The 25,687-nt window shown below is 38.9% G+C and overlaps 1 protein-coding gene across 7 annotated transcripts in view; it reads left to right on the forward strand.

The window, feature by feature from the left end:
* The window catches only part of FAM13C (family with sequence similarity 13 member C), a 114,457-nt gene that overhangs the window by 22,649 nt on the left and 66,121 nt on the right, over positions 1–25,687 (forward strand). For all 7 annotated transcript variants that reach the window (XM_014267762.3, XM_074544650.1, XM_005488046.3 and 4 more), the window contains exon 6: positions 8,307–8,353. In XM_014267762.3, the coding sequence (XP_014123237.3) occupies positions 8,307–8,353 (47 nt within the window). The remainder of the gene's footprint in view (positions 1–8,306; positions 8,354–25,687) is intronic.

Raw genomic sequence — 25,687 nt, forward strand, 5'->3', positions numbered from 1 at the left:
CTGTGGAGTGCATTGTGAAAGCTTTTTCACATCAGCCATAATTTCTTCTGATTTCTGTAGTTAATATTAATGTTAGGGTGTTCCCACAGTGGATTTCTAGTTTCTAGGCTTTTCTGCAGGCACATGGCCTCTTTGGAGTACCGGGTGGATGTTTAGGATATCTCTGGGGCCACATCAGCAGTTCTGGTTGGGGATTGCAGTGCTTTGTTGCAGAGGCACTTGCTGTGCTTTTCTTCTGCCCTGCCAAACACTTGTCCTCAGGTACCTGTTGGTCATCCTCCCTTCCCTTGCCCATGCTGTGGGAGAAGACTGACTCACAGCTGGCTGTGTGCATCACCCACAAGTGACAAAGAGCAGGGATGCTGCTTCCCTCAGCCTGTGTGCCCCCCTTGGACATTCGAGGCACAGTGCTGCTCCGGGATGTTTGGGTTGGGAGCAGGGCAGAGGAGCAGTGCAAGCTGCTGGCAGAGCTCAGGGACACAGAATTCAGCCAGGCTGCTGGGTGGACAGTGGAAGGAATAAACATGGTAACTGACTTGGTACTTAGGGTTAGCTCCTAACCTTGCTCCTCAGCATAAGAAAGGGTGGAGTGAAATTTGGGTTTTGCCTAAGCAGGGGCACTGCTGAGAGGTTCATACATGTCTCAGGCAAATATTCCCACTGGAACATGGAGAAGCACAGGGAAGGGGATGCACAGGTTTGTTCAGTAGTTCTCTTGAGTTCATATCAGTTTATTTTTTGTCTTATTTACTGCACTAAATACAAATTTCCTCTAGCACACACTGAGCAAGATGAGGTGACACTGCATAAAATGTAGGCTCTGTAGGGACAAACATTTAAAATTCCTGAAATCTAGACCTGCTACTTACTTTGGATGTGATTTATGTCTCTCTCCTTCTCATTTGTGCCTCCAGAATCAATCCCCAGTGAAAATTCTGTTTTAACCCTGCTCACCTCAATGGCCACTTAGCAGAAGGTTCCACCTAGAGTCAACTGAATGGGTCATTTTGTGTGTCCTTGCATGGCAGGCAGTGGATATGTGCATGGGCTCTATTAATATCTGTTCTTACATAAACAGAACCAATTTTATTCAGTTCTGCAGCTAATGAAGCACAGTGGGAACAAGACAGCCAAAAGCTTGGGAATTACTCTACAAGGAAGAATTTCAGTGTTTCTTGGCAAAAGCTGCCTATGCTCAAGGCTTTCTTGGTAAGAGCCAACAGTAACAAGGTTTTATTCTGAACAGGAGTCTAAATAAACAGAATTTTTCTGCCTTTTTTGAAAGCTCACACACAGAAATACCAAAGTTTATTTCAAAGAAGGCCAAATTTTTATCTAGTTACAGCCACATACTCAGTTTTGGGGAGGGATTCTAATGAAAGAAAAGAGGAATTGGAGTCCCAAATGGAAGATTTATGGGAAGTTCTAATTTCTTTATTTACTTCGAAATACTTACAGGATGGAAATGGGTTTTTTTTGTCAGTTTTCTGTCTGATGATTTCTTAACATAGACAAATCTGGAAAGCCTACGATGATGACTTAGAAATAATTGGATTACTAGCATCAGTTACTATCTAATACAGAGGTGGCTGAATTGTTGTAGATAATCATAAATAAAATGCCTGTTTGGGGGGTATAGTGGAAGCATTAGCTGGCATTAGATTTACAAAGTCATAACTTCTAAATGCCCTTAATTTTTATTTTTATTTTTTAACATGTATATTGAATTTAAATGTTCAATCCAAACTTGTGCCTGAAGGGTCAGTTTCTGCAATGCTGTGTCAGTGCAGGTGAGCCTACAGCCTCAGCTGTCTGTCTGTCTGGTACTTCCCTGGTGCACCCAGGTGCAGCACTGTGGGCAACTCTCTTTGCCAGTGGTTTCCTAGCTGGGCTGAGCACTGGGAGCTCTGTGAATGCGCTGTCAGCACCAGAGACTCTGCCTGCTAAGCTGGAACCAGCACAAATTCCACTTGATGCCAGTGCTTTGTCCCAAGGGGTGCTACTTCAAAGGTGTCTTTGGTTTCCAGAGAGTGCCTCTGGCTGGATAATATTTCAGTGTAAAGATAACATCATCAGAGATAAGAATAAGGAAATGATGAATGATCCTGTTTATTCTTGGGTTATTGCTGTTTGTTTTCCCTGGGCTGGAAGATACAGTTTAGAGGAATTTCAGAAGGAAATCTTGCATACTAAATCTGCTGCAGAGCTGGCAGGAACTGATAAAAGAGAGAGCAGGGCTCTGCCTTAAATCCTTCTCCTTTGTGCATTTTCCTCCCCCTTCCTCGGTGAAATCCTGTCTTCAGCCACCTCTATCTCTCTGTTTTAATAACATGCTGCAGGAGGAATCTCAGGCTGATGGGGAAAATGTGACCCAGTGTATCTGCAGTGCAGAGAAAGCAGAGCTTGTTTCCCTTGGCCTGTTTTCCATTTGCCAGCTCCCAGTATGTCTTTATAGCATCAGTGGAAATATTAGTAGGAAACCAAGCAATCACTACTGAATGCACTGATCTGCACAATTAGTCTTCAAATAAATCAGGATGGCTGCTCAATCTTTTACATTCAGTGCACATGGCAAAAGCTGAGGTGTAACAAGGCCATTTGATGAGACCTGCATACAAAACCAACAGTAGACACCAATCTGCAGAACAAAACTGCAAAAATTCCTACCATATGTTCAGCACCCGTGAGAAAAATGAGCCATTTATTCCCTAGTCCAAAAGTAAGTTTATAACTCTCTTTATAAACTTGTTTTTCTGAATCCAAACATAATAAAATGCAACCTGTAATTGGTTAACTGCTTACAATTGCACCTGACTGCATGAAAAATATTTCTGAGGTCTTGCAAGAGCCTGTAAGAATCAGAGAAGGACCAAAAAGCACAAAGAAAATCACAATAATAAAACAATTAAAAGGCAATAACTTTAAAAATAATTGAGGAAGTATTTAAATTAAGAAATAATCTCAATTCCCATTTCCTGGGAATGTGCACTGTGCAAGGAAATAGAAGGTAATTATGCTAAGAAGACCTGTGGTAAAATCTTTAATTATAATCATTCAGAGAGAAGTTAATTAAAAGTACATCTTTAATGTAGCAGAGTGGTTTTCCCCACATGCCACCATTTGGGACTGACTCTCTTCTGCCCTCTCTGTTATTTAACTCAAATAGTTACAAATAGCTCTGAATGCAGTTCTAATTTTCTCTTATCTGCTGAAGAATGGCTTGTGTTCCAGGAGGGGTTGTGCAGAAGGCTGTAGACTTTTCTTTTTGCAGGAAAAGAAATAGCCTCTCTAAATCCTTATTGCTGTGTAAAGAATTTACAGGAGTAACTGCAAAATTTGAATTTACAAGTTTCCTGGGAGCTGGCCTTAGCCTTTTTGCTCCTGTTTTCTATCCCCATGAGGATCCCAGGTGTGCTGGGCAGGACTGATGTCGCTGTTGGTGGTCAGTGTGCTGACACACCTGGCTCCAGCAGCTGCCACCCTGCCTGAGCTCTGGGGGGTGAGATGTTTGGAAATAATGTGAGAAAATAGCAGGTGGACATGAAGGTGTAAGCACAGCAGTGTAGATAAAGTCTGGTAATGAAGGTGGTTTTCAAATGCCCAGCAGGTTAACAAAGCTTTTCCTTAAAGGGGGAACTGTGGCAGCAGTGTCTACCTGCATGCCATGTCAGGCTCCCACAGCCTTTTGGCAATTAACCACAGATTATCAAGGACAGCAGGGAGGATTTTCTCCAGATTTTTTTTCCAGAAGTGGTTTAAGAGTTTCTCAAAAGGTGGAGAAGTTGACAGGCAGTGCAATACCTTGAAAAATCTATGTGGTAGGAATGTACTCCCTGTCCAGACTCTCTTCTGTATGATGTGTCCATGCCCACATATTTGGCATGTACGTTTTGGTGTTCTGTGGTTTTTAGTTTTTAAGCAATGAAATTTGTTTCCAAAGTATTTCTATATCTCTTTCCCAAACTAGGCTGCACTAAATTATTGCTAATATGGGTAAGATTAGCTACAGGCTTTCCAAATTATGGTGTTCAAAACCAAATCAGCCCTTCCACTGTGGCAGTTGTCTGTGTTTCTGGCTCACAAACCCAAACCAGTAGTGAAATGCATCCTCTTTCTGGCCCTTGCCCCCCAAAGGTCAGTGCTAATGAGCACAATAAGACAATTCTGAAGCTTCTGGGTGAGACATTGGGAAGAACTTTTCAAAAGAGACTGACTGAAAGAGAAGGGTTAGAGCTCCTGAGTATTCAAAATTACTGTAGACTCATTTAATCAGGGTAATTGGAAAGCCTTTTTTAGGAGTTCAGTTTGTATCACCCAGCTCAGTGTAGAGAAATGTTCACAGTCGTATATCAGTTTCACGAGTTGATAACACGGTGAGTGATTGCCTGGTTTTTATCAGCTCTCTGAGTGAAATTTTTCAAGTTAAAAGTGGCTGTTTCTGTTAAAAGAATAAACATCTAAGCATTTAGGCAATGGGAGGTTTTACAAACTGTCCACAAAATTAAAAATAACAATATGTCATTAAATTTTGTCAACAGTGTCAGGCTGCTGGTAATTTCTGCTCTAGGAAAGCTGGACTAATGTGTTCTGGACATAGAATGAGGGACAAGGCCCAGCCACAACCCAATGTTTCTGCCTCTACTGATTTTTTAATATTCTGTACAAAAGATCCATTAATAAATATTGAGATTAAAGGCTTAACAAATTTTCATAGTGAATACTTAAATATCTTTCATTTCAAGGTATGTTTGTACTAATCTGCTTCTATCATAGGGTTTTTCTTTGGTAGAATTATGTTTTTCAGCAATAAATATATTTCTCAAGGATAAAATAAATATCTCTGCTCCAAATCTAGATTCTGTTTAAGTGTTGAGCTCTCAACAGCAAATAGAACACTAATTTTTCACCCTGCTTAAAATGGAGATAAAATATTTCAGTTGAGTAGTGGAAGTATAGGTTATGTTTGTAAGGTATACCTCACTTTCTTTCATGCTAAAACAATTCAGCTCAAACCTTCTTGCTGGTTCTCTAACAAGATATTTATTACCATTGTAAATTTATTTAATACCTTCTTGATGTTACATGACCTCAGATTATTAAAGGTATATCAAACATAATGATAGCTTTCAGAGAGCATAATAAAACTAAACATCTCTAACAGTGCTACTGGGTACTGCAACATAATCTCAATTTTAAAAAATGAAACTGAAGTTTTTAGGAATTCTTGTGTGTTACATACTCAGAGAAGATGCATTCATAAAATTAATACATTTATTGTTGAGCTCTGTTCCTCTTTGGAATGAAAATTCCAGCTCCTGGTTCTGGGAAGTGCCAAGACAGATGCAGAGTAGCTGAAAAAGAAATGTCAGATATTGACTCAGATTTGCTGTACCTGTAAGACTTCCATCGTTTTCTGTCTGCAGCACATCAACTCTCAAAACTTGTTTTAATAAATTATCACATGGGTGTATTCACAGTGGCTGATATTGCTACAAATTTCGAGATACTATATTCAGAAATGCGTGCAGCCTTTCTTTGAGAGGTTGAGAGAGACATCTTCTCTCTCAACAGTGCTTTCACAATTCTTTTCTTTTAATAGGAACCCAGAAAAACATTTGCCATAGCAAAGTTTAGCAGAATAAACTTAAGGTGTTATGCCCAAAACACCATGGGAAAAATTTCAGGTAATAAGGGTGTGGTGTGCATTTTTAAAAAGTAAGAGCTTATCTTTAGATACACTTGCCACTGAAAAGGATGATTTTGGGGCTCCATGCTGGTGTTTTTGTGTAAGTAGATGCCGTGAAAAAAGGTGCCCTCATTGCACTGTGCTGATTGAAATTATCCTTCTGCGTTGCAGTTTTTCACTTAGAACAGTGTTATCAAACAAATGGCATTTTCCAGTGTATTTTACCCTCCATTCAAAGAGAAGTTTGGTTAAATGCAATATGCATGCAGCTTTGTAAACCATCCTGCAGTGGGTTAACCATTCATGAAAGAAGTAAAAAAATTAAGACTCAAAGCCCTAACTTTAAAATGGAAAGGAAAAATAATCACTGTGTTTTTGTGTCCTTATCGGATACAAAATGTTTATTTTGCAGATGTGTTCTTTTCTGTGGCTCCATATTCCTTGGCTGCAAGGGACATATTTTAAAATTTTGAGTGAATTGTTAATTACAGCAATTTCTTACACTAACTAACTGCAAAGATCCCTGGAGAAATCTCAGTTTTTCTGCAGAAATCTATGTGAGATAAAAAGCCAGTTATGTGTGTTTAGGGTGCAGTGATGTTGTGAGTGCTGTGTGTTCATAGCTGTGCCACTTCCACAGACAGTTTATTTTCTTTGTTAGTGTTTTAAAGTTCAGGATGAAAACACTCAGTACCTCTCGTTGAGAAGGTTCCAGTAAAGACCACACTAATTAAAAGCTGATCTTTCTAGAGGGAATTTAACAAAAGTAATGCTGACTCTCTAACCTAGGGGAACTGCAGCCACTGCAGGAGAAAGGGGATCATAAATCCTTGGCATAAATCCCCAGATGTTTAACAAAACGTTGGAACAAGTCCAGAATAAAAGAAGGCAGCTGGGTGGAGTGGGATGAAATGCACTTACTCACTGGAGTTTGCAGGGGATATTCCTGCCTTTATGATTTTAGAATAACTCCCTGGGTTATTCTAAACAGAAATTGGGTTATTCTAAACAGAAGAAGCCTCAGGAATTCCTTAGGAGAAGTTTTCCTTGCCTCAGCATCTCTGCAGTGCTCAGACAATTTTATTGGCTGGTAAATCCAGCACACTGTGATGCTGGAAAGTGAGAAGCAGTACTTTTGGGTGACAGGATAAAATAAATTGCAATCTCTTATTTACAGTCAGGAAACATACAGTGAAACTGGGATTTATGTGCATGTATTAGGGTAGGAGAGCAAAGAAAGAAGATGAAGAGACTTGGTGTTCTAGGTGGGCATTCTCATGTGCCAGCCCCTGCTCTGAGAGCTCTTGAGCTCATTATCTTCCTTTTCAGCTGAGCAGAATCAGCATTAGGATTGTAAGTGAAGGGAAATTCTGTAGTTCAGCACTGTGCGTGAAATTCCACTTGGCAGGCACTAAGTGCTTTGTGTGTTTGTAAGATTTGGGTCTTGCTTTATTTAACAAGGCAGTTCAGGGCTTGCCAGCCTGCTTAGTATACTGAAGCTCTTGGAATTAGGCACTGTTTCCCTGACTTGGGACTAAACCAGAAGTTTTGCATTTCCGTGATAATTATTCTAAGGTTACTTGAGGCTTGATCAAGGTTTCTTGATGACTTTTTGTGCATGACAAGTTCCTCCTGAGCAGCTCTGATTGGGTAAGGCTTTTTCCCTGCTACATAATAACCACATGGCAGATGTAATTGCAATAATACTTTTGTGTCTATACTGCAACCTGGTGAATATTTGGAATTTTCTACTTTTCTAGTAGAGTCAGGAAAAATCACAAAGAACAAAAGGATAAAAAGTGAAAAGGGTATCAAAACTAGATTTTCCAGTTTCCATTTTACATGGTTTACTGTCTGGGTAACACAGGATTTTATTCAAAACTCTTATCTCTAAAATTTAAAATAGCACCACTGAGGTCCTTCAAAGGGAAAATGGAACTTAATCTTAAATGACAAAATCTCCAGTTGGTTTGGGGAGAGACTTTTAAAATCCTTCCTATTTGGCTACTTTGGTGTTTCTTATAGATGTCTCCTGTATTCAACTGTGAGCTCTTGCTGTTTTATATTTGTATCTTCTATTTGCCATAATATTTACTATCATAGCTCTTATTTTGTGTAACATTGTGGGTACCCTGAGCAGAAGGGAATGCATGAAATGCACCAAATGCATGAAATTTTTGATGCTGTCTGACCCTTTGGATGCCTGTAAGTGACCACTTGACCTTTTCTGTTACCTCTGACCACACGGGTGACCTTTGAGCTCTGGATGACCTCTGACCTTTTGAGAACCTTTTGAGCCCGTTTTGGCCTTTCAGTAACCTTTGATTCTGCAAGACCATTTGTCCTCTTGCAGTGACCTGTGACCCAGGGTGACATCAGAACTTTGGGGATGACCTTTGACTCCTGAATGACCTCTAGTGTTCTATTAGAGTTCTGTCAGCATGTCCAGCTCCTTCACCAGGGCTGAGGTCTTGACTATAAGAACATAGCAAATGCTTAGAAGAGCCAGAAGTGCTGTTTATTTTCCCAAAAATAGCTAAGAAAGAACAAGTGAACAGTGACCAAACTGGTCTGGAATTGAAATCCAGCCTTGTACATTCTGTTTCTCCTCTCTACACAGGCAAGCAGCACAGAAGATGCAGGAGGGGACGAACTCACATTGCTAAGGTAGGATGGAAGCATCTTTTGTTTTTACTGGTTCATGGAAACTTCTGATATCTCATGAGGAATTTGTATACTATACTACTCTAATGTAATTACAGTTGGTTTTTTGGAGAGTTGCTGCAGGAACAACCTAAAGAGGAAAACTTCTCCAAGTCTTAATGCTGATATGTATCAGCTGTAGACAGATAAATGCAGGCCACTGTCACCAGCTGACTCCCCAAAAAATGTATTGTTGATTCCTGCATGAGTTATTTGTGTGGAGTTTTTTTCTCAGTATTCCTCTAATGTTTTATTTTGTTTATAAACCTCTATAATCATGGGTCATGTGTTGGTGTGACCTGAGCGGGCAGGAGGAAGTGCCTAGTGTCAGGAAGCATTTGATGAATTTGCACTGGTGTGAATTTGCACCAGTTGGTGGAGATACAATCAGTAAATATTTCAACTGAAGTCCTTTGCTGTGCTTCTGTCAGAAAGACTTGGCTTTTATGAGACTGGCATTTCTCTAAGCAAACAGCATTATGTTATGCCCCAAGACTAGATTTCCTTGCATCATTTCTCCAGCAGACTTGTCTGACCACAGGGACATAACTTAGCAAAAAAATTCTTAAAGGAATATTTTACCCATAAAACTTAGAACCACAGTAATATCTTCCACCCCATTTGCATTTTGGAGTAAAAAATACATGGACTAAGCTAATGGCCAAGCCACTGAAAAATCATGGAACACATTCCAGTCGTTAAGATACACTGAGTTTTTTTTCAGAGACCAGGTTTTTTGAATTCTCCAGTAAAACAGCTGAGGAAAAGATGTTATGATTCAGAACAATTTCAAGTATTTCCCAAATATTTTTTCCAGCAGATACTGCTAGATGCTGCTATTAACTATCCTACTTAATATTCTGTTTGCTTTGCCATTAATGCAGCAGATTAATAAACCACATTAGGTAGGAAATAGCTTTTTGAGAGAACTAGGAAAGATAATTCAAGGTTTTAAACAAAGCCATTGAAGCAGAAACAGGCTGGCATTTCCCAAAAGCTAATCAAATACTAGCAGAGCGATGATGGAGTGTAACGCATCATTTGGAAGTCAAAAGTCAAGGGGGAAGATTTTTAAAGATATTTTTAAAAACTCTGCTTCCATTTGCCAGCAGACAGTACCTCCCAATGTCAAGGCTCTATCACTATAGAAATAACCAAGTCCTGTTGAAACAATCATATATTCTGTGAGGGGGCAGCTTCTAAATCACAGCGATGGCTTGGGTCTGGTGGGGGACCTGCACATGCTCCTCACTCAGTGCTGGATCTCAGGCAGAAATTCTGGGGATTTATTTCTACATTTTTGATCATAGTCAAACAACTGGCAATTGTTTTATTTTGGTCATGCTGAATTTAAGTTCTTCCTATTGACAAGTAATGGTTTGGATGCCCATCTGGGTTACAAAACAATTGAATTGCAGTAGCTGCAATGAGAGGAGAAATAAAAATGGGGGGAAAAAGTGTGTGTAAATGCATCTTATAAATGCTGGAGTGTATCATCAGGCTATGACTGCTCAGCTTGAACTTTGCTGGAGCTAGGGTACTCAGGGATTTAAGGTCAAATCTCTTCATATAAAGAGTGGAATTAAAGCCAATTTTTCTGTCTTGTGTTTGTGCCATATGTTTTGAATTAAAAACAAATTGTTTAATTCTCAAATATATTTGGAAAATTCTTGTGCTATGGTTTTGTCTCCCTAACTGAAATTTCTGCAGAACCCTAAGTTCTGTATCCTTGAGACATCGAGATTTACATTTCTCAGACAACTTAAATTCATGGGTGTGTATTCTTCTACAACCAAGGTCTGATGAAGGTCAGCAAAAGCAAAAAGCTTTTTTTTTCCCCAGGAACTTCTTTTGAATATGCTATTCTTGAAAGCAATTCTTTATTATTTGTTTGAGAAGTATTTTCAAATGGGCTATTTGCTGATGTGAATTTCCTCACTTGTTTGTATTCATTTCAGCAAAACTAAGTAAATGCTGTTGGTAAATATTCACTCTGCAAGCCCTTAGGCCAGTCAATAAAGCTGTAAGCCCACCTGTCTGTTACTGCCACTCTGCTGAAGTGAAAATGCACAGTAATTTGTTTCTAGTGAAAGAGGATGAACAAATCACTTGGCCATTTATTTTGGGGTAGTGTCTTGTCTGAGCATGGGCTGGAGCACTTGAGTGAAGTGAGCTGCCCTCCAGCAAGCAGGGGCATTATTTACATGGAGCTCTACTGTTGGTCTAAAACAATTATCCAATGCCAAGGCCACTTCTGAAAACAGCTTTTAGATGTGACAGTCTGCTCCTCAAAATATGCACAGAGACCAAAACCCATGCAATCAGTATGTAGGACAGAGAACTGTAGCCCCAGTCTGCTGTGATGGTTAAAATATTGCAATCAAGAAACCTGCTGGGAGTATTGTGAAACCTCCTGATTCTGAACCAAAATGTTGGTATTTGGTTGCCATAAAATCACCTTTCCTTTAAATCTAAGCACAAGGAATTGCTGCCCAGTTTCTCAGTAAACATTTCAGTAAAGAATGATGCTCTCAAGAGTCCTTGATTGGGAAAGGACAGAAAATCGTCTTGAGCTTTCCCAAATTGATGGCCAGTTCTGAACTGAGAGCAAGGCTAGTTACCACACACCTTCTTTCACATCCCTGACATGGAATATGTGCTTTGTTGTCTGGAATGCCTTTGTCCTGCTGCTTTTATAACAAAAGAGTTTCAGGAAAAACAGGATGATGCTTCCCTTTTTTCAGTTACTTCAATCATGTACTCTTATATTCTACAACTGAAACTTGTCCCATTAATTTAACATTCATCAAATTCCTTTTATCATGGAAAAGCGAGGACAACTCACTGTAGGTGAGGAGGTTACAGACTTCTGTGCTTTGGTTTTATGTACCAAGAGCTGTCTTTCATCTACTGTTACACCCTGTTAAAGTAAACCAGTGTGATGCCACAAGATCCCTGCCAACTGATTTTCTGTTATGTTTCATAAAGGTTTAAGTTCAGGGCATATACCAATCTCTCAGCTTAGGAATCAGATATACAGAAATGTGTTTGATAGATGTCTACAGAGTGCTTAGCAGGCAGTTTTAACTCCTATATTAATTTATTTATTAAGGGCAAATAAAAGTTTGTCTTGAGGGACAGATTATTAACATATCCAGGAATCTTGTAGGATGTTTTCTTTTGGAAAAAAATCAAGGCAGATCCATCCTGTTGGGCTTTGGTTTTTGTTACTGTTTTAATGTAAAAGCTAATTATTAAATTGAGTTAGATTTACCTGCTGTGCTGGCTAAATGTGAGGCTATCTGGAGATGTCACTGTAACCAGGGCAGTGTCACCAGGCTGGCTGTGCACACTGCTAAATGCAGCTGAATCAAGCAGGCTCATGTTGCTCTGCTGTTGTTATGGGAAACTGGTCTTTTGTCCTGCCTATTCCAATGCCAGAATAATCATGTTGCCTTTTGGAAAGAGATGTGCAGAGTAACTGGAGCCCTTGGAGTACAAGATATTAGTGATGCAAAGCTGACATACCTTGTCACAGCTATCAACGATGTTTTGTCAGAAACTCCTTAGGGATTAACAAACTAGCAGGTCCACCTAGACAAGCCTGAAATGGATGAAGTGTATTTTGAAGGAAGGGATCACAAGGTTGATGTTTCTCTTCCCTCCTTTGCTCACCATATACTCTTCTCACAAAATATGCAAAACTGATGGCAATTTGTAGTGAAGACCAAAGATGCAAAAAATAACAAGCAATGGCAGGTGTGTGATAAAGCTTTTAATGCTATTTTTTCCTCTGATCTGATGTTTTGTCTTTTCACACTTTATATTTTAAACTGCTGTTTGTTTTTTGGGGACCTTTTCCTGTCTTTGATTAGGAAGATTCACCAAGGTTTAGAAATCTGTGGTTGCACAGTAAGTTTGAAATACTCATGCCTCTTGTAGAACAATGGGGCTACTTTCAGAGTTTTGTTTGTTTGTTTTATTTTGGTTTTGCTATTTTTTGTCATCTCACGTACAAAATATAGAAAATTAACAATCTGATTTTCAGATTTCTTTGGTAATGAGGTCAATGATGAAGACTTAATAATCAGTAAAAGCTTTTGGTTTTGCATTAGTCTTCCAAAAGCACTTTTTACATTTTATAGGTGAGAATGTTAGAGAAATTCACTGTTTTTTATGTTTGTCCACATGCTTACTCGTGTACATGGGATTACCTTGGTGTTAGCTGAAGTGATGTAAAATTCTACATGAAGCTTCCTTTCCTTTGGTTCTAAGAGGCTTTTTTTGCTTCTTGATATGAATTTAACCCAAGTAAACCTGGTTAAAGGGCAGCACATCCATATTATTTTGCTCTAGCTTGAATATATCAGGTTAATATTAGCTCCCCACGGTGTGCCTGCACCGCCTTACTGCAGAGTGATGTGTGATTGGTGTGACAGCACCGTGTGGCTCCCTCACAGCCCTCTAGAATGACCTGTTTTCATCACTCCTACTGCTACTCCACTGCTTGCACTGACCTTCTGAAGTTTTGGGGCTTGGTTGCTTTGTTCTTGTTGTGTGGTGGTATTGTTTTACCCACAGTAGTGTTTGTAACAGGATTTCTTTCTGTTGATGCAGTCAGGCTGGTGAAGAGAAACAAGTGCAGTCATTTTGGGCAGTGCCTGTGGGCATGGAGGGATGGATAGATCCAGGCTAAGCAGACACAGCCACATCCTCTCTGATAGATGAATGATTATGGGGAATGCAATCCACTGTCCAGAGCCAACTCAGCTCTGCTGGATACTGACACAGGGGATGCCACAAGGAATTTTTCAAGTGGTTTCAATGGGGATGCAGACAGAAATTATGGAACTACACTTTCTAAGCAGGCATTGTGCCAAAGGTCAAGCTTTCATTTTTGACTTTCACTGTTAGAAAGGGTAGAAATTAGAAAAAAATAATTAGAAAGGAAAGAACTTTTGAGTATTTTCCAAGCAAAAGAGAATAGTTTTCATCCAGTCTAGTAAAATGAAATCCAGTAACAAGTGACATGTGCAAAATCCTTGGAAAGTGTTGCTGGCAATCATCATAAATTGTAGCTCGGTGGATTTTTTTCCAGCTTTGAGACTTTGAGGGTAAAACTCCACTGAAGTTTTAGGTTACTAGATTTTCATTTGCAAGTATAATTCTCTGAATATCCCTCATTTTCCCTTAACAGCAGTCATTAAAATTTGCTAACATCTCACCCTTGCTTCAGAGAGCATGACAGACTGAGGAAATAGCAGTTTTCTAGACTTTGTGCCAAAGCAAAGTTTTACCTTAATTGCTGTCAAGCAGTTTGTTTGTCTCACAGCTGTAAAGCAGGTGTCTGTATCTCAGCAGAGCAGTGCCATGGTAAATTGAATGAGGCAGGCACTAATACATATCCCTGAGAGCTGAAGCTGCTTTGAGGATCATGAGTCAGTCATATCAGGCTGGAGCTGAAGTAGCAGAATTACAGAAACTGCTGTCCTGCTGATTTCTTATGAAAATAGAAATTATGTAACTTAAGAGCTTTGGGTAGTCTATGTAAAAAATGAAGTCAGTCCTGTTTACGCTATTTTGAGCTAGAAAATGCATAATTCCTCTAAAGGCTGAGGCTGGGCTTGCTTTGCTTCACACTTAGACTCTGTCTCTCCTGTCAAAGAACAAAGTTTCATCCCTGGCAAAGCTGTGCACCTGCCTAAACCCCTCTGGAATGACAGGGCTGAATCTCTGATCCAGCTGGTGACATACCTTAACTGGGAACTGAGTAGAATCACGTTGGGCAGGAGATACTTTAGGGGTGGAAGGTGTATAAAGCATTGTGTGGTGTGGCTGTCCCTCAAGCAGGGCTCTTTCACCCAGCATGCAAGAACCAATCAGCACAGTGAGCTGAGATATTTGGTGTTGCTGTCATTCTGCAGAATGGAGTTGTCAATCTGCAGATGGAATCCAGGCATCACTCATTTCAGGATGCAAGCACAACCTTTTATACAAAAAGGTAACAAAGAACAGTACAAAACCAGGTGATTTGGTCACTCACACTTATATAACAAAATTCACAATGTCTATGTGATGGTCTGGGTCCAGTTCATTATACTATCATTTCCATACACAAATTTCCCTAGGAATGTAATTTTTAGCTTTATAATTGTCTAAGCTAACTTGAGATCCTATTTTCAGCCTATCTGCTGCTGTGAAGTTATTACTTAACCTTATACTCTATTATAGTTTTGGCTTGAATCTATTTGAACAATTAATTGTCAATGAAATAAGGATCTCCAGTTTTCTGTTCCTCGGGGCTCATCATTACTTTGTTGCTCTGGCACCTTGTTCTCATGGTTTGAAGATCAGCTCACAGTCCCTGTCAGCTTTTTGTGGAGTTTTTATTATCATATGTGACATCAATATAAACCCTACCCAGGGGTTTTTCTAACTGGAGTTAATTGGTAACTCTCATTTGAGTGTTACATTTGCCAAGTGTAGCCACTGACTGTATTTCTATTCAGAAATATTTTATAATGGCATGCAACTTGCTGAGATAAAGTTGCAATTGTCTTAGCTCTTGATGGTTCCTACAGGATAAAGTTCTCTTCCAGAGAAACCAGTTATGTTAATGAGGGAAAAAAATCCAGAAAATGAGTTCAAGAGGCACCTTCTCTAGTCAGAGCCCTTGTTGAGGAGAATAGATTTCAAACATGTGTTAAATATATTTTACATTAGAGACTTAGATTCCTCTGGAAACTTCACATACCTTTGAGCCTTTTCTCCTTCTAAATTTTTCTTTCTTTTACTGTTGCTGAATCAAACAAAATCTGCCCATGGTGTGAGAATTGCTAATTGGGCTTTTCAATTGCCATAAAATTTGTCAGTGCTTTATAAATTGTGCTGCTGTTGTGTGCTGCAGTGATAGGGTAATTAAAGCAGATGCAAAATATATAAATAGCCAGCTCTTCCTGCATGTGCCATTGCTCCAGGCAGGGTGTGGAGCAGCCCTTGGCTCCAGGGAACGGGGTCGCTCTGATGTTAATGGCAGCGCATCACGCCAGCCCAGGCAGCTGCGGGAGCCGGGCTCTGCTCTTGGAGCTGCTGCTCAGCTTCAGAGGGAGTTAATGAGCAAATCGTTCTTCACATGGGGAGGGCATGAAAGAAAGAGTCTCAAAGCTGAGGTTTTTTGCTGCTAAAACAAAGTTAGAGAGCAGAACTCTTCAACTACTTGAATTTATTTTAGCTTTCTACCCTAACTTTGGCATTTTGCATTTTTCGTGACTCAGACTGCATGGCAAAGATGGTAGGAAAAGATTTTTTCCTAAAATGAGAGCTGTCAATATGGAATATTTTAGGTTTTGTTCTTATGGTCCAATATGTTTTTATTTTGCTCTTTGTGTGATTTGTTATTCTGAGCAATATTGAAGAGCTGTGTTGTCCATTGAGTTTGTTACTCTCCTGCAGATACATCTTTCAAAATGGCCTAGCCTGGGAAATAACAGATAATGAATTTTACAAACTCCTTTCTCAGAAATGGCACTTAAGATCTGTGGTTTTCTTCTAGTGTGACATTAATGCTGTTTGTGGCACAGGAGGACTGTCAAGAGAATTTGAAAATTAGAGATATGAATCATCATGAAAACAGTGGTAATGTTATTTTCCATGGCTGCTGGTCTGTGATGTAACTCTGGATCAGATCTTGCTTTATTACTGAGAATAGAAATTCAGTGGAAAGGGAAAGAAGTTCCCTGATCCTTCTTGATGGTTTCTTTGATACCACAAGCCATCTAACTGTTTAATGCCATTTAGTTCTTTTGGAGTAATTTAGTAATTGAGAGTAATGGCACAAAAACCTCTCTGCACAGGAGGATGAGCATACTGGTTATTTACTGCAACAAATTTCAAAACATTTCCAGAGAGGATGAACGTGGCCAGAAAGGTGTTTCTGTTATTTCTATCAGATTAGAGAAGAGGGGATGATTAGGCCAATAAATTAATTACCAAGTTTCATGAAATGCAATTTACAGCATTAGCAATATAATGCTGTACAAATACACAAAGCCTCTGATTTTGCCTTATATTTTATGAAACAATCAATTATTTGCTCTTATATTTCAGCTTCCTTGAATCCCCAGTGTATTGGGTTGAAATGTTTGTTTTGCTTTGGCTTTCTTGTGATCTGAAGTTTCAATTGTGGTTGACTTCAATGAAGTAATTCAATTAAGTTTTTTGGCTCTTTATGAAGTAATGAAATAATTTTGGTGGCTAACAAAAATAATATTTGGCATGGATTTTCACTGTATTACAGTAGCGAACATTTGTGATAAAATGTTTCTGAGGGTAATTAAAAGGATGAAGTTTAAAAGCTTTTGGTATGACCAGTGGGGATTGCTGTGGAGGTCCTTTCTAATTAACAGAGCAACATTTTGCTTTTACTACTCCGGTGGTTTGAAGGCAAAGTTTTTATTTCTGAAGGCTCAGAAAATTTTTGTTACCAAGTAAATGTCTCAATAACTTCTCCTCACATGCCACAGGCTTATGCCTGGATGGAATAGGGGAAAGCATTAGTAAAAGCCCGGATTCCTGGTGAAGAAGAAGGAATTCTTTCAATTTGACTTGTGCATGGAATATTTTAAGTGTCTTAATATTTATGGTTAAACGTGTTTTGCATTTTATGTAGTCTATAATTCTGAGAAACAGCTGTGAAATTTTTCTTACATATGGCCAGTAGCATAAATTAATTAGAAACTATGCCCTTAAATACCATCCAAAATGTGATTCTTGCCTGTGCTACTCCAATTGGAGTAGCTCATTGTCATGTGAAGTCACACTAGCATGGACTTCTAAGGGTGGACAGGTATACACTAAAATGCCCTTTCCAGTTTGTTGGCCACAGGAAGAAGATTTGGATTTGGTTTAGAAGGGCAATTCTGTGCACTGCTTGGATTCTGGAAATGTCAGTGCTCAGTGGTCTTTCCTTGAGTCCCATTGGCCCTGATGAGGGAAATGTGCGCTGCAGGCTGCAGGGTGGCACCTGGAGCTCAGGTGGGCAGGGCAGAGACAGCCCTGGCAGTGCAGCTGAGGCTGAGGAGGGTCTGGGTGTGTGCAGGGTGTGCCCTGGGCCCCGGAGCTGGAAGGGGCTCAGACCCCATGGCCAGGGCAGGAGGGCACCAACACTGCCCTGGCTCAGGCTGCTGGGTGTGTGCAGGGAGGGTGATGGATCTGGCTCCATCTGCAGTTTTGTACTTAGGGCTACTGCTTTTCTCCATGAATGCTTGTTATTTTCCCTGATATTAATGCTTGTTATTTTCCCTGATATTCTCATGATTGCTGTGTGAAGCACTGACACTCATTTACCACATTTCCCAAGGAATGTCCCATTTTCATTCATGGCTTCCCAAAAACTTTGGCATTTTTACATCATATACATTGCATGTATATTTCTTTCAAGTAACAGAGCAATATAGAAAAATAAGAGTATCTCAAAACTAATGATCATTTACTTTCCATTTCCTATATACGGGGTTCATCAGGAATAACTTTTTTTAAAAAAACCAAAACTTCATACTGGTACTACTTCACACTGTAACTGCTGTAAAAGTGAACTTCCTGAATTTCTGTTTTGATTTTATTGTAAATATGTATGAAACAGATATGTCAGCATGGGCATTTTTCTTCCTAGATTTGAAGTCCAGTAGTTTTCCAGACAAATAGCATATTTTTTGGTTATTGGAAAATTCATGCTGAGCTACTTCACATTGGCTAACTTTGCATGACACCTCTGATGTTTGGGTTGGCTGGCAAAAAATGGCTGTTATTTGTGATTTCCATTCTCTGTTCTATTATTTCTACTTCTTTTGACTCATTCTCTGCAAAGCACTTAATCTAGTAGGCTGAAAGTGAGAGACTTTAAATATTAAAAGGAAAAGACAATGGTTACATTGAATGCAGGCAAACATCCAATCATGCTGCTAAGATGTTTAAAAGCAATGGTGATAGACAATTTGTTTGATGATTTTGAGAAATATTTTAATCTCTGAGAAGACTGATAAATGGATAATTTATTCTTTTGTGAGCACAAAGGAACAAATGCATTTTGTATTTTTTATCTTGAGAGTTCTGTGAAGCAGAAAATACACTATTGCAATCTTGTTGGGGTTCAGATTCAGTGTGGAAAATCCTGAGGTGTATTCAGAGAAAGTTCTGAAAAGTTTGCTATTTATGCTTCTCACTTGGTTGCTCTGGAGACTGTATTAAAGTCGTCACAGGAAAGACAATATCCTAACTGAAATTCAGACCATAAGTTTATTTTTGATGGCTTATAACTATATATTCCTTCTTTACGAAATAAAATCTGAGAAAAGTTCTAGTTAAGCCCTTACAATTGTCAGCTTTCAACCATTACCATTTGTAGGTTAAAAATGTAATTAAGTGACAGAGAACCTTATTAGAAGTGTGTGCTGCAGATGTTTTTTCATGGGTAAATCCTTCCAGTAAAATCCTCAGTGTGCCAAAAGTTTTAATGCTCCTCCCTTAAAAAATCAAATCAATGACACTTTCACTGCCTGTCCTGAAGAAAATTAAATTGACAGATGCTTTCAGAAGAGTAGCCAGAATGCCCTTCTCTCTCCCAGTCATGTTTTGAATTCTGTGTATTCTTATACAGAATATAAGAATTTATATTGTATTTCTTCTTAATTCTTTGATGCAAGAAGTTTACGACTTTCTTTCAAAATTGCAATTTTTTATGAAAAATGCTTACATTTTTCTCACATGTTCAATCAAGTGCATCCCTTCATAGTCCATAGCCTCCTGTGGGAATGGTCTGTGCCATGGTTTCTAGTTTTTCTTGTGGGTTTCATTTTAAAGGATTTGTTCATATGAGAAACAACTGCCCTGAAAGGTGATAACAGATTTTTAAAGAAGCTGTATATAATTAAAATGGAAAACAGGAAAATTTGCTGCAATGTCATTTGAGAATATTTTAAGCCCTCAGTCTGGTCACATCTGAGCACCTGGGAAGGCCACAGAAGATTTTACCAGCTTGTAAAAGTGTAAAGTGGCTGTGCTGGGAAAGCAGATGGTGCAGGAACACAGTGGGTGGGCTCCTGGATAATATCCACCCAAAGCACAGAGCCCCAGGTGTCACAGAGCTCTGGGGAACGCACAGCCTGCAGTGCTACTGGAGATATGTTTGGGCTGACAGGTAAGGGCTAAGGTTGCACCTTGCTCCTGCCAGGGCTGAGATGAGGTCAAGGAAGGGTTGCAGGAGCCAGAGGTGCATCACACTTATGGGATCTCCAAGCACACAGGCTCCAGGATGGGAGGAGGTACCTTGCCCTGCAATTCAGCATGTGATGGACAACTTGTTCAGTCTCCCTTCAGTGGAGCTGAAAGGTGTGAGGCAGGCTAATGAAAATATTATTAAGTGGTCACCAAGGAAATATGAGCTTCTTAGTACTTCATTCTCCCTCTTTAAATTACATTCATCTATCCATTTCAGTCTTTTTCCATTGAAGACAAAACAAGCTTCATTTTAAAATACACCTTAAAGCAGCAAGGCATTTTTCTTATTATATATTTATAGATGGTGTCCATGACTTGATTTATGGGAGATTTTTGTTCTAAATGTTTCTGTTCTACGTGTCTACTTGTCTGCTGCAGTCTGGTAACTGGAACTGCTGTAAAATGTAAGGAAAAGGGCAATTTAGGATTAATACAGCTGTAGAGACCCACATAAGTTACAAAAATCAAGTTAGGAGCTGATTAAACATTGAAAAAAGGAGCCCATGCTGAGCTCCAGCCTCACTACAGCAAAGTAAGAAGTGCCTGTGGTTGTGTTAACCAGTTTAAAATTAACTTTATCTACCCACTATTAGAGCTGCAGCAGTGACCACAGCAGATGTGGTTGCAAGTTTCCAGGAGATGTCTGCTAGAAATCCTTGGAAAGAGCCAAATTATAAACCCTTATGTTTCTTTTTTGTGTTTTTCTGTAAAAATTGTCCTCTTGTGTCAGACTAGAAATATTTTCATATTAATTGAGTGTAAAGTCAAACATGCACCAGTAACATCATTTTCTCTGCTTCACAATGCTCTTGTGAAAGCAGCACTCTGACAACACTTCAGAGGGTGGTAAGCTTTTTTGTGAGAAAGCTAATTACCTATATGCTGTTTATTTTATTAGCAGCAGTCTCTCCCAGTTCAATGTTAAGTTGGCCAAAATATATCAGCTTGTTATAGCCTGGCCATCAGACTGAGATATTCATGTTTGTCTGAAAGTGAGTTCTTATATGATCAACATCTTTTTATGAGAAGGTTGCAATTTTTGCTAAATTTTAGGGAGGAAATTTGAGACATTTGGTGCTTAGGCTGTTCTTTGTCATCTGAAATGCTACTGGGATACCCCAAGAGTCCATCTGACCTGCCTGGTCAGCACAGGCACCTGAGCTGGTCGCTGACTGTCCATCAAATAAGAGTGTTCAGGGGAATTTAAATTTCTCATGAGGAGATGGCATTTTTGTTGCTTAATAGCCAGATATTTCAAAAATCTATTTATTCTTTCTTTTAGCTGCATGGGAGCTCTGAGATCTTCCTGAAGTCTCCCTTTCATATCCTGACAGATCACAAGGATAGATTTATCCATCTATGTCTGCCTTGGACTTCTTGTTTTGGCTGTTCTTAATGTTAAATCTTGCTGGTCAGGACAAAAATTTTTTTTTTTTTTGTCAGAGAGATTCTCATGTTCCTGCTGACTAAGAAGGAACAGTTTTATTAGGGAGGGAGAGGGTTTAATTGTCTTTTTTGCCTAATTTGAGAGATGACATTGACATTTCTGACCACTGATCTCTTCTGGTATTTGTTATACTATTGTTCCTTGTGTTAAACACTGGCACTTACACATATGTCAGTTCCTTCAGTTTATTTACAGCTTTGTGTATATTAAGATGGAGATAATATTTCAGCTTTTAGTGAAGCCTTAAAAAATTGTTTAATTGTTTACATGTTGGAGCCCTGTTTTACTGTAGCATCTTTTCTAATGCTGTTAACATTGCTGTGGTTGGCTGAAGTACAAATCCCATTAATAACAACAGCAAGTTCACCCCTCAGGCATTGTTCCAACCTTTCACAGGATCAGTGCATCAATTCACACTGGAAGTGTGATCCAGGTGGCCAAAGCTGGGCAATCTCCTCTTTCCTCTGCATTATCTTCAGGGAGTTCTGAAACCAGTGCACCAGGGGACCCTTGGGTGGACAATTGTCCAAACAGATAAATAGGAGGTCCTATTATTTATTATTTCTCCTGGCCCAGCTGAGCAGTGCTGAGGGGCAAACTGTGCACGTTTTACTGCTGGGCTCAGTGTCTGACTCTGCCTGGCCACTGCCTTTCAGAGAGGGCCAAGGCAGTGGTGGGGGAGAAAGGCTGGGTTACTTCTGCTGGCTGGCTTTTCAACCAGCTGGAAAATGCAAGAAATGAAATTTTTAGAGACAAGGTTTTGAGGGATTATGTTTCCTGCTTCTCAGAGTCTGAGCTCTGTTTGGTGAGTGCTTCTGCAGGGAGATATGAGGGATACGATATGTTTCTTACTCATATGAGAAACAGACTGGACAAAAGGAAAGATTTCTGATATGCCTAATTTTAGCCAGTTTCCTATCCTGATTGAGGCAATATTTTGTCTGGTTTTCTTAAGAGCTAAAAATAATCTCTCCATGGCATGGTTGCCCCCAGCAAGGACTCTTTCTGTACTGTTCCAAGCCCAAGGAGTTCAAAACCTTCTGAAAGTTTCTAAAATGGCATCTAAAACTAAGGCAATAAAACAGATTCTCATTAAAACCCAGACATTTAATAACACAGTGGGGCTGGAATGTCTGATGTAGGTGTCAGTTGGAGGCTGTTAAATCACACTGGATGCCAAAAGGGGCCCAAAGTCACTGAATTAATGAGAATCATTTCAGTATCCTCAGGCCACACACTCAGAAAAGAAGTGCCCCTCACTGGGCCAGCCTGAGTGGCAGTGATTTACCCATGCACATCATTCTCTGACTTCCTGCCAATGCAATTTCAAGGAATATTTACTACATGCTATCAATTATTGTATTTCTGTCTTGCTTAAAAAAGAAATACACAGGCAAACTTAATTTAGCCTCTGAATTGCCCAAGACAAGAAATGAAAATGATATTCCAGTCTATCAATAAATAAATAGGAAACAGGAGGCTGAAGACACAGAGGGTGAGCAAAGAGGGATCCCTAAACCCATGGTTAGTTCTGGGCTGCTTTGCTGGAAGACTGAGGTGCCTCGGATACATTTGTGGGGGGTACTTATCATGAGATATTCCACAAAAACAACAAAAAATACCTTTGTGGGGTGTTTTTCTTTAAAGATAACTGGGTTCAACATTGCCACGTGAAGGGTTTTTTTCCTGTAATATTGAATGTGGCAATAAAGAAAAAGATTTTCAAATGAAACAAGACTGAGAAGGTAACTATGTATACTCTTCAAAAAGCAAAAATCAAAATGCATTGAAAGGTAGTATATTTCAGTATGGTGTGTGGGATTTAATAAGCAGATTAATACCTAAGCATAAATTAAAGAACTAAATTAATACCTAAAATAAATTAAAAACTGTAGCAAAATAAATAAATAAAGCCACCCAAACTTACAGACTTGAATTTTGTCAAAGCTAGAATCCCCAAAATCTGTTTCACATACCTATATTTTAGCTGTATGTTACTTTTTCTGAGTGGTTGCTAATTCTTGGTTCTTTTCTTGATTTGAACATGAGGCAAATTGAATTAGGAGTTCCTGACATAAGAACTCTTCTCATTTCCTTGACCCATTTTTCAGTACTGCCTTGGGTTAGTGGTGGTTTTTTTTATGTGCTAACTTCACTGTAAATCTCATTTTTTCTTGAGATTAGGTGGATGCAAGTTGGCTGAATCATAATTCACGAGCTGAAAAATTAACAATCTATAAAATGTTTCTTTAATATTTGGGATGCAATGAAGCCCCAAATTGATCTATAATAAACCTAAGGAGAAATGTATACCTGCACACACGTTGTCCTGGCTTGTCCTCAAACAATGCATGATTTCTGGTTTTGGTAAAACTGAAATACCATCAAGGCTGGTGCTTTTTACTGAGAAACACAAGGTCTGGAACTGAACAACAAATAATTCACGTTTGGGTAGTTTCTTCTGTCATTTTATGCTCCTTTTCTATTGATTCCCAACACTCCAGTGTCTTGCCAGGTGCATTTCTCACATAGAGGAGCAGCCTGTGCGGAGGACTAATGGAAAAATCAGGAGTGGTAGTGATGGCATGGGAGAGTCTTTTCCCTGGAAACAGAAGGGCACAACTTCTATAGGAATTGTATTTGTAGTGGTGCTTTTGCGCAACAAACACATAAAAAACAAACTAGTAGCAACAAATGCTCCTCTAGTTATTGTAAACATTTTGTGCATAAAACTGCACTCCTGTATTTACACAGAAATGAAATTGATTAAGGGCCAGAATGTGAATATGTAAAGGTCAAATTCAGAAAATGCCAGTTTTTCGAAAGTGCAAAGAAGAAATTTCTCAAATAGTTTAGGAAGGTTCATTCTGCTCGGCGAGGGAGTTGTTTTAAAGAGATTTCATTTCTTGGTCTCATGGTAAAATTGGTGAGGCTGTAATTGTATGACAGTCACCATTCTGGCTTCCACTTGATGGATAAAAAATTTACTTTCTTCATGGTACTGCTAATAGAGAATGAGGCCCTTGTTGAAGTGTTTCACATTTTAAATGCAGCAGTGGTTTTTCTTCTCCACAAAAGAAAGTGATTTATTTCTAGTGTCATATTTCATGTTCTCTGGTACAAATATAATAACTAACAAGCTGAGGGGTGCATGCAAGACTATCACAAGGTATCAGTGAAATATAAGTAAAGTCTGATTTTATTAGGTCAACCAGAGATTAATGACTCCAGGACAACTGCAAAGGTCTCAAGATGTCAATACTCATTCTTTTTTTAAACAATGAGAAGAGGGAAAAAAAAAAATCCAACACCAAACCATTAAAGACAGTACTGCTGCAGTTCAAATGCATTTCTTTGTCTATTTTTAAGGAGAGGCATTGTGTCAATACTTGAAAATGTGCAAAATAAATATCTGCATAATTCTGATGTAGATTTAGACAATTGAGATACTTTAGGAGTTCCATTATTTTGCTTTGTTTTTAAGTTTGGCATAAACACTAACATCTGAGGTGACAACAGGATGCCCTTGGAATGTGTCCCTATTGCTTAGAAAATCTCAGATTATTTTGCCTCTCTTCATGAATATTGATATGCCAGAGAGATGACCCCACTATTGATGACCCCCAGTTCCCTGTGGATGTTTGCTCCCAGGATGAGTTAGGATCTGGTGAGCACAGTGACACACTATGCAAGGTGATTTCCTTCAGCATTTTCCAAAGTAATATGTTACATATGTAAGTATTTAGAATCCAAAATCTTTGAGACAGATCAACAGATCTGAAAATTTAGCTCACTTATGAGCTACTGAATTTTATATCACGTGCTGTGAAGCTCTTTGATCCTGAAGGTACTCGTCACCTGAATAATTTTATGTCCTGAATTCATTTATATGCTCCAGTGGTGCAAAAATCAATGAGAAATACATTTTATTCCACTTCAGTGATGTAGCACACGTCCTACTGGTGATCATGGTAGATTTTAATGAAAAATTAGGTAATAAGTAAGTGGAATAGAACTCTGACATTATCAGTGGGGTTAAAAATAAGAACATGAGAAGTCAGGGAGAATACCTGTAAGAAACATAACTATATCCCTGAGTATGTCTGCACATATAAATAAAAGAAGCTTAGAGGGATTTTATGGAGGTTTTTGGCTTTTTTGGTTTGGAGTTTTTTTGTAGTTCTTTTTTTTCCCTTTTTTTAATCTGGTACCAAAAAGACTGTGATGAAATATCCAGAATAGTGAAATAATCTTGGTCATTTTCTTGCAGTCTTAGGAATTTGCATTCTGTTTTCATTTGGCATAAAGCTTTTAGGTATTTTATTTCATGATATTGTAAGAATTGCTTTATATTACTTTATGTTAGAATGTCATCTATGTTCTTTTTCAAAAGTAATTTTCTACTTTTTATATCTTTCCTTAGATGAGTGGCATCTTAAGTAATGCTGAAAAAAATTGCTCCAAGTCGATTTTTGCCTTTTTTTGCATTTATAGTAATAGTGGTTGTCCTGATATTATACTGGTCACAGATTTTGGAAACAAATCTATGCCAAAAAACCCTAATTTTTTTCAAAGAG

The sequence above is a fragment of the Zonotrichia albicollis genome, chromosome 7 (genome assembly GCF_047830755.1).
Source record: "Zonotrichia albicollis isolate bZonAlb1 chromosome 7, bZonAlb1.hap1, whole genome shotgun sequence".
In the NCBI taxonomy this organism is placed as follows: Eukaryota; Metazoa; Chordata; class Aves; order Passeriformes; family Passerellidae; genus Zonotrichia; species Zonotrichia albicollis.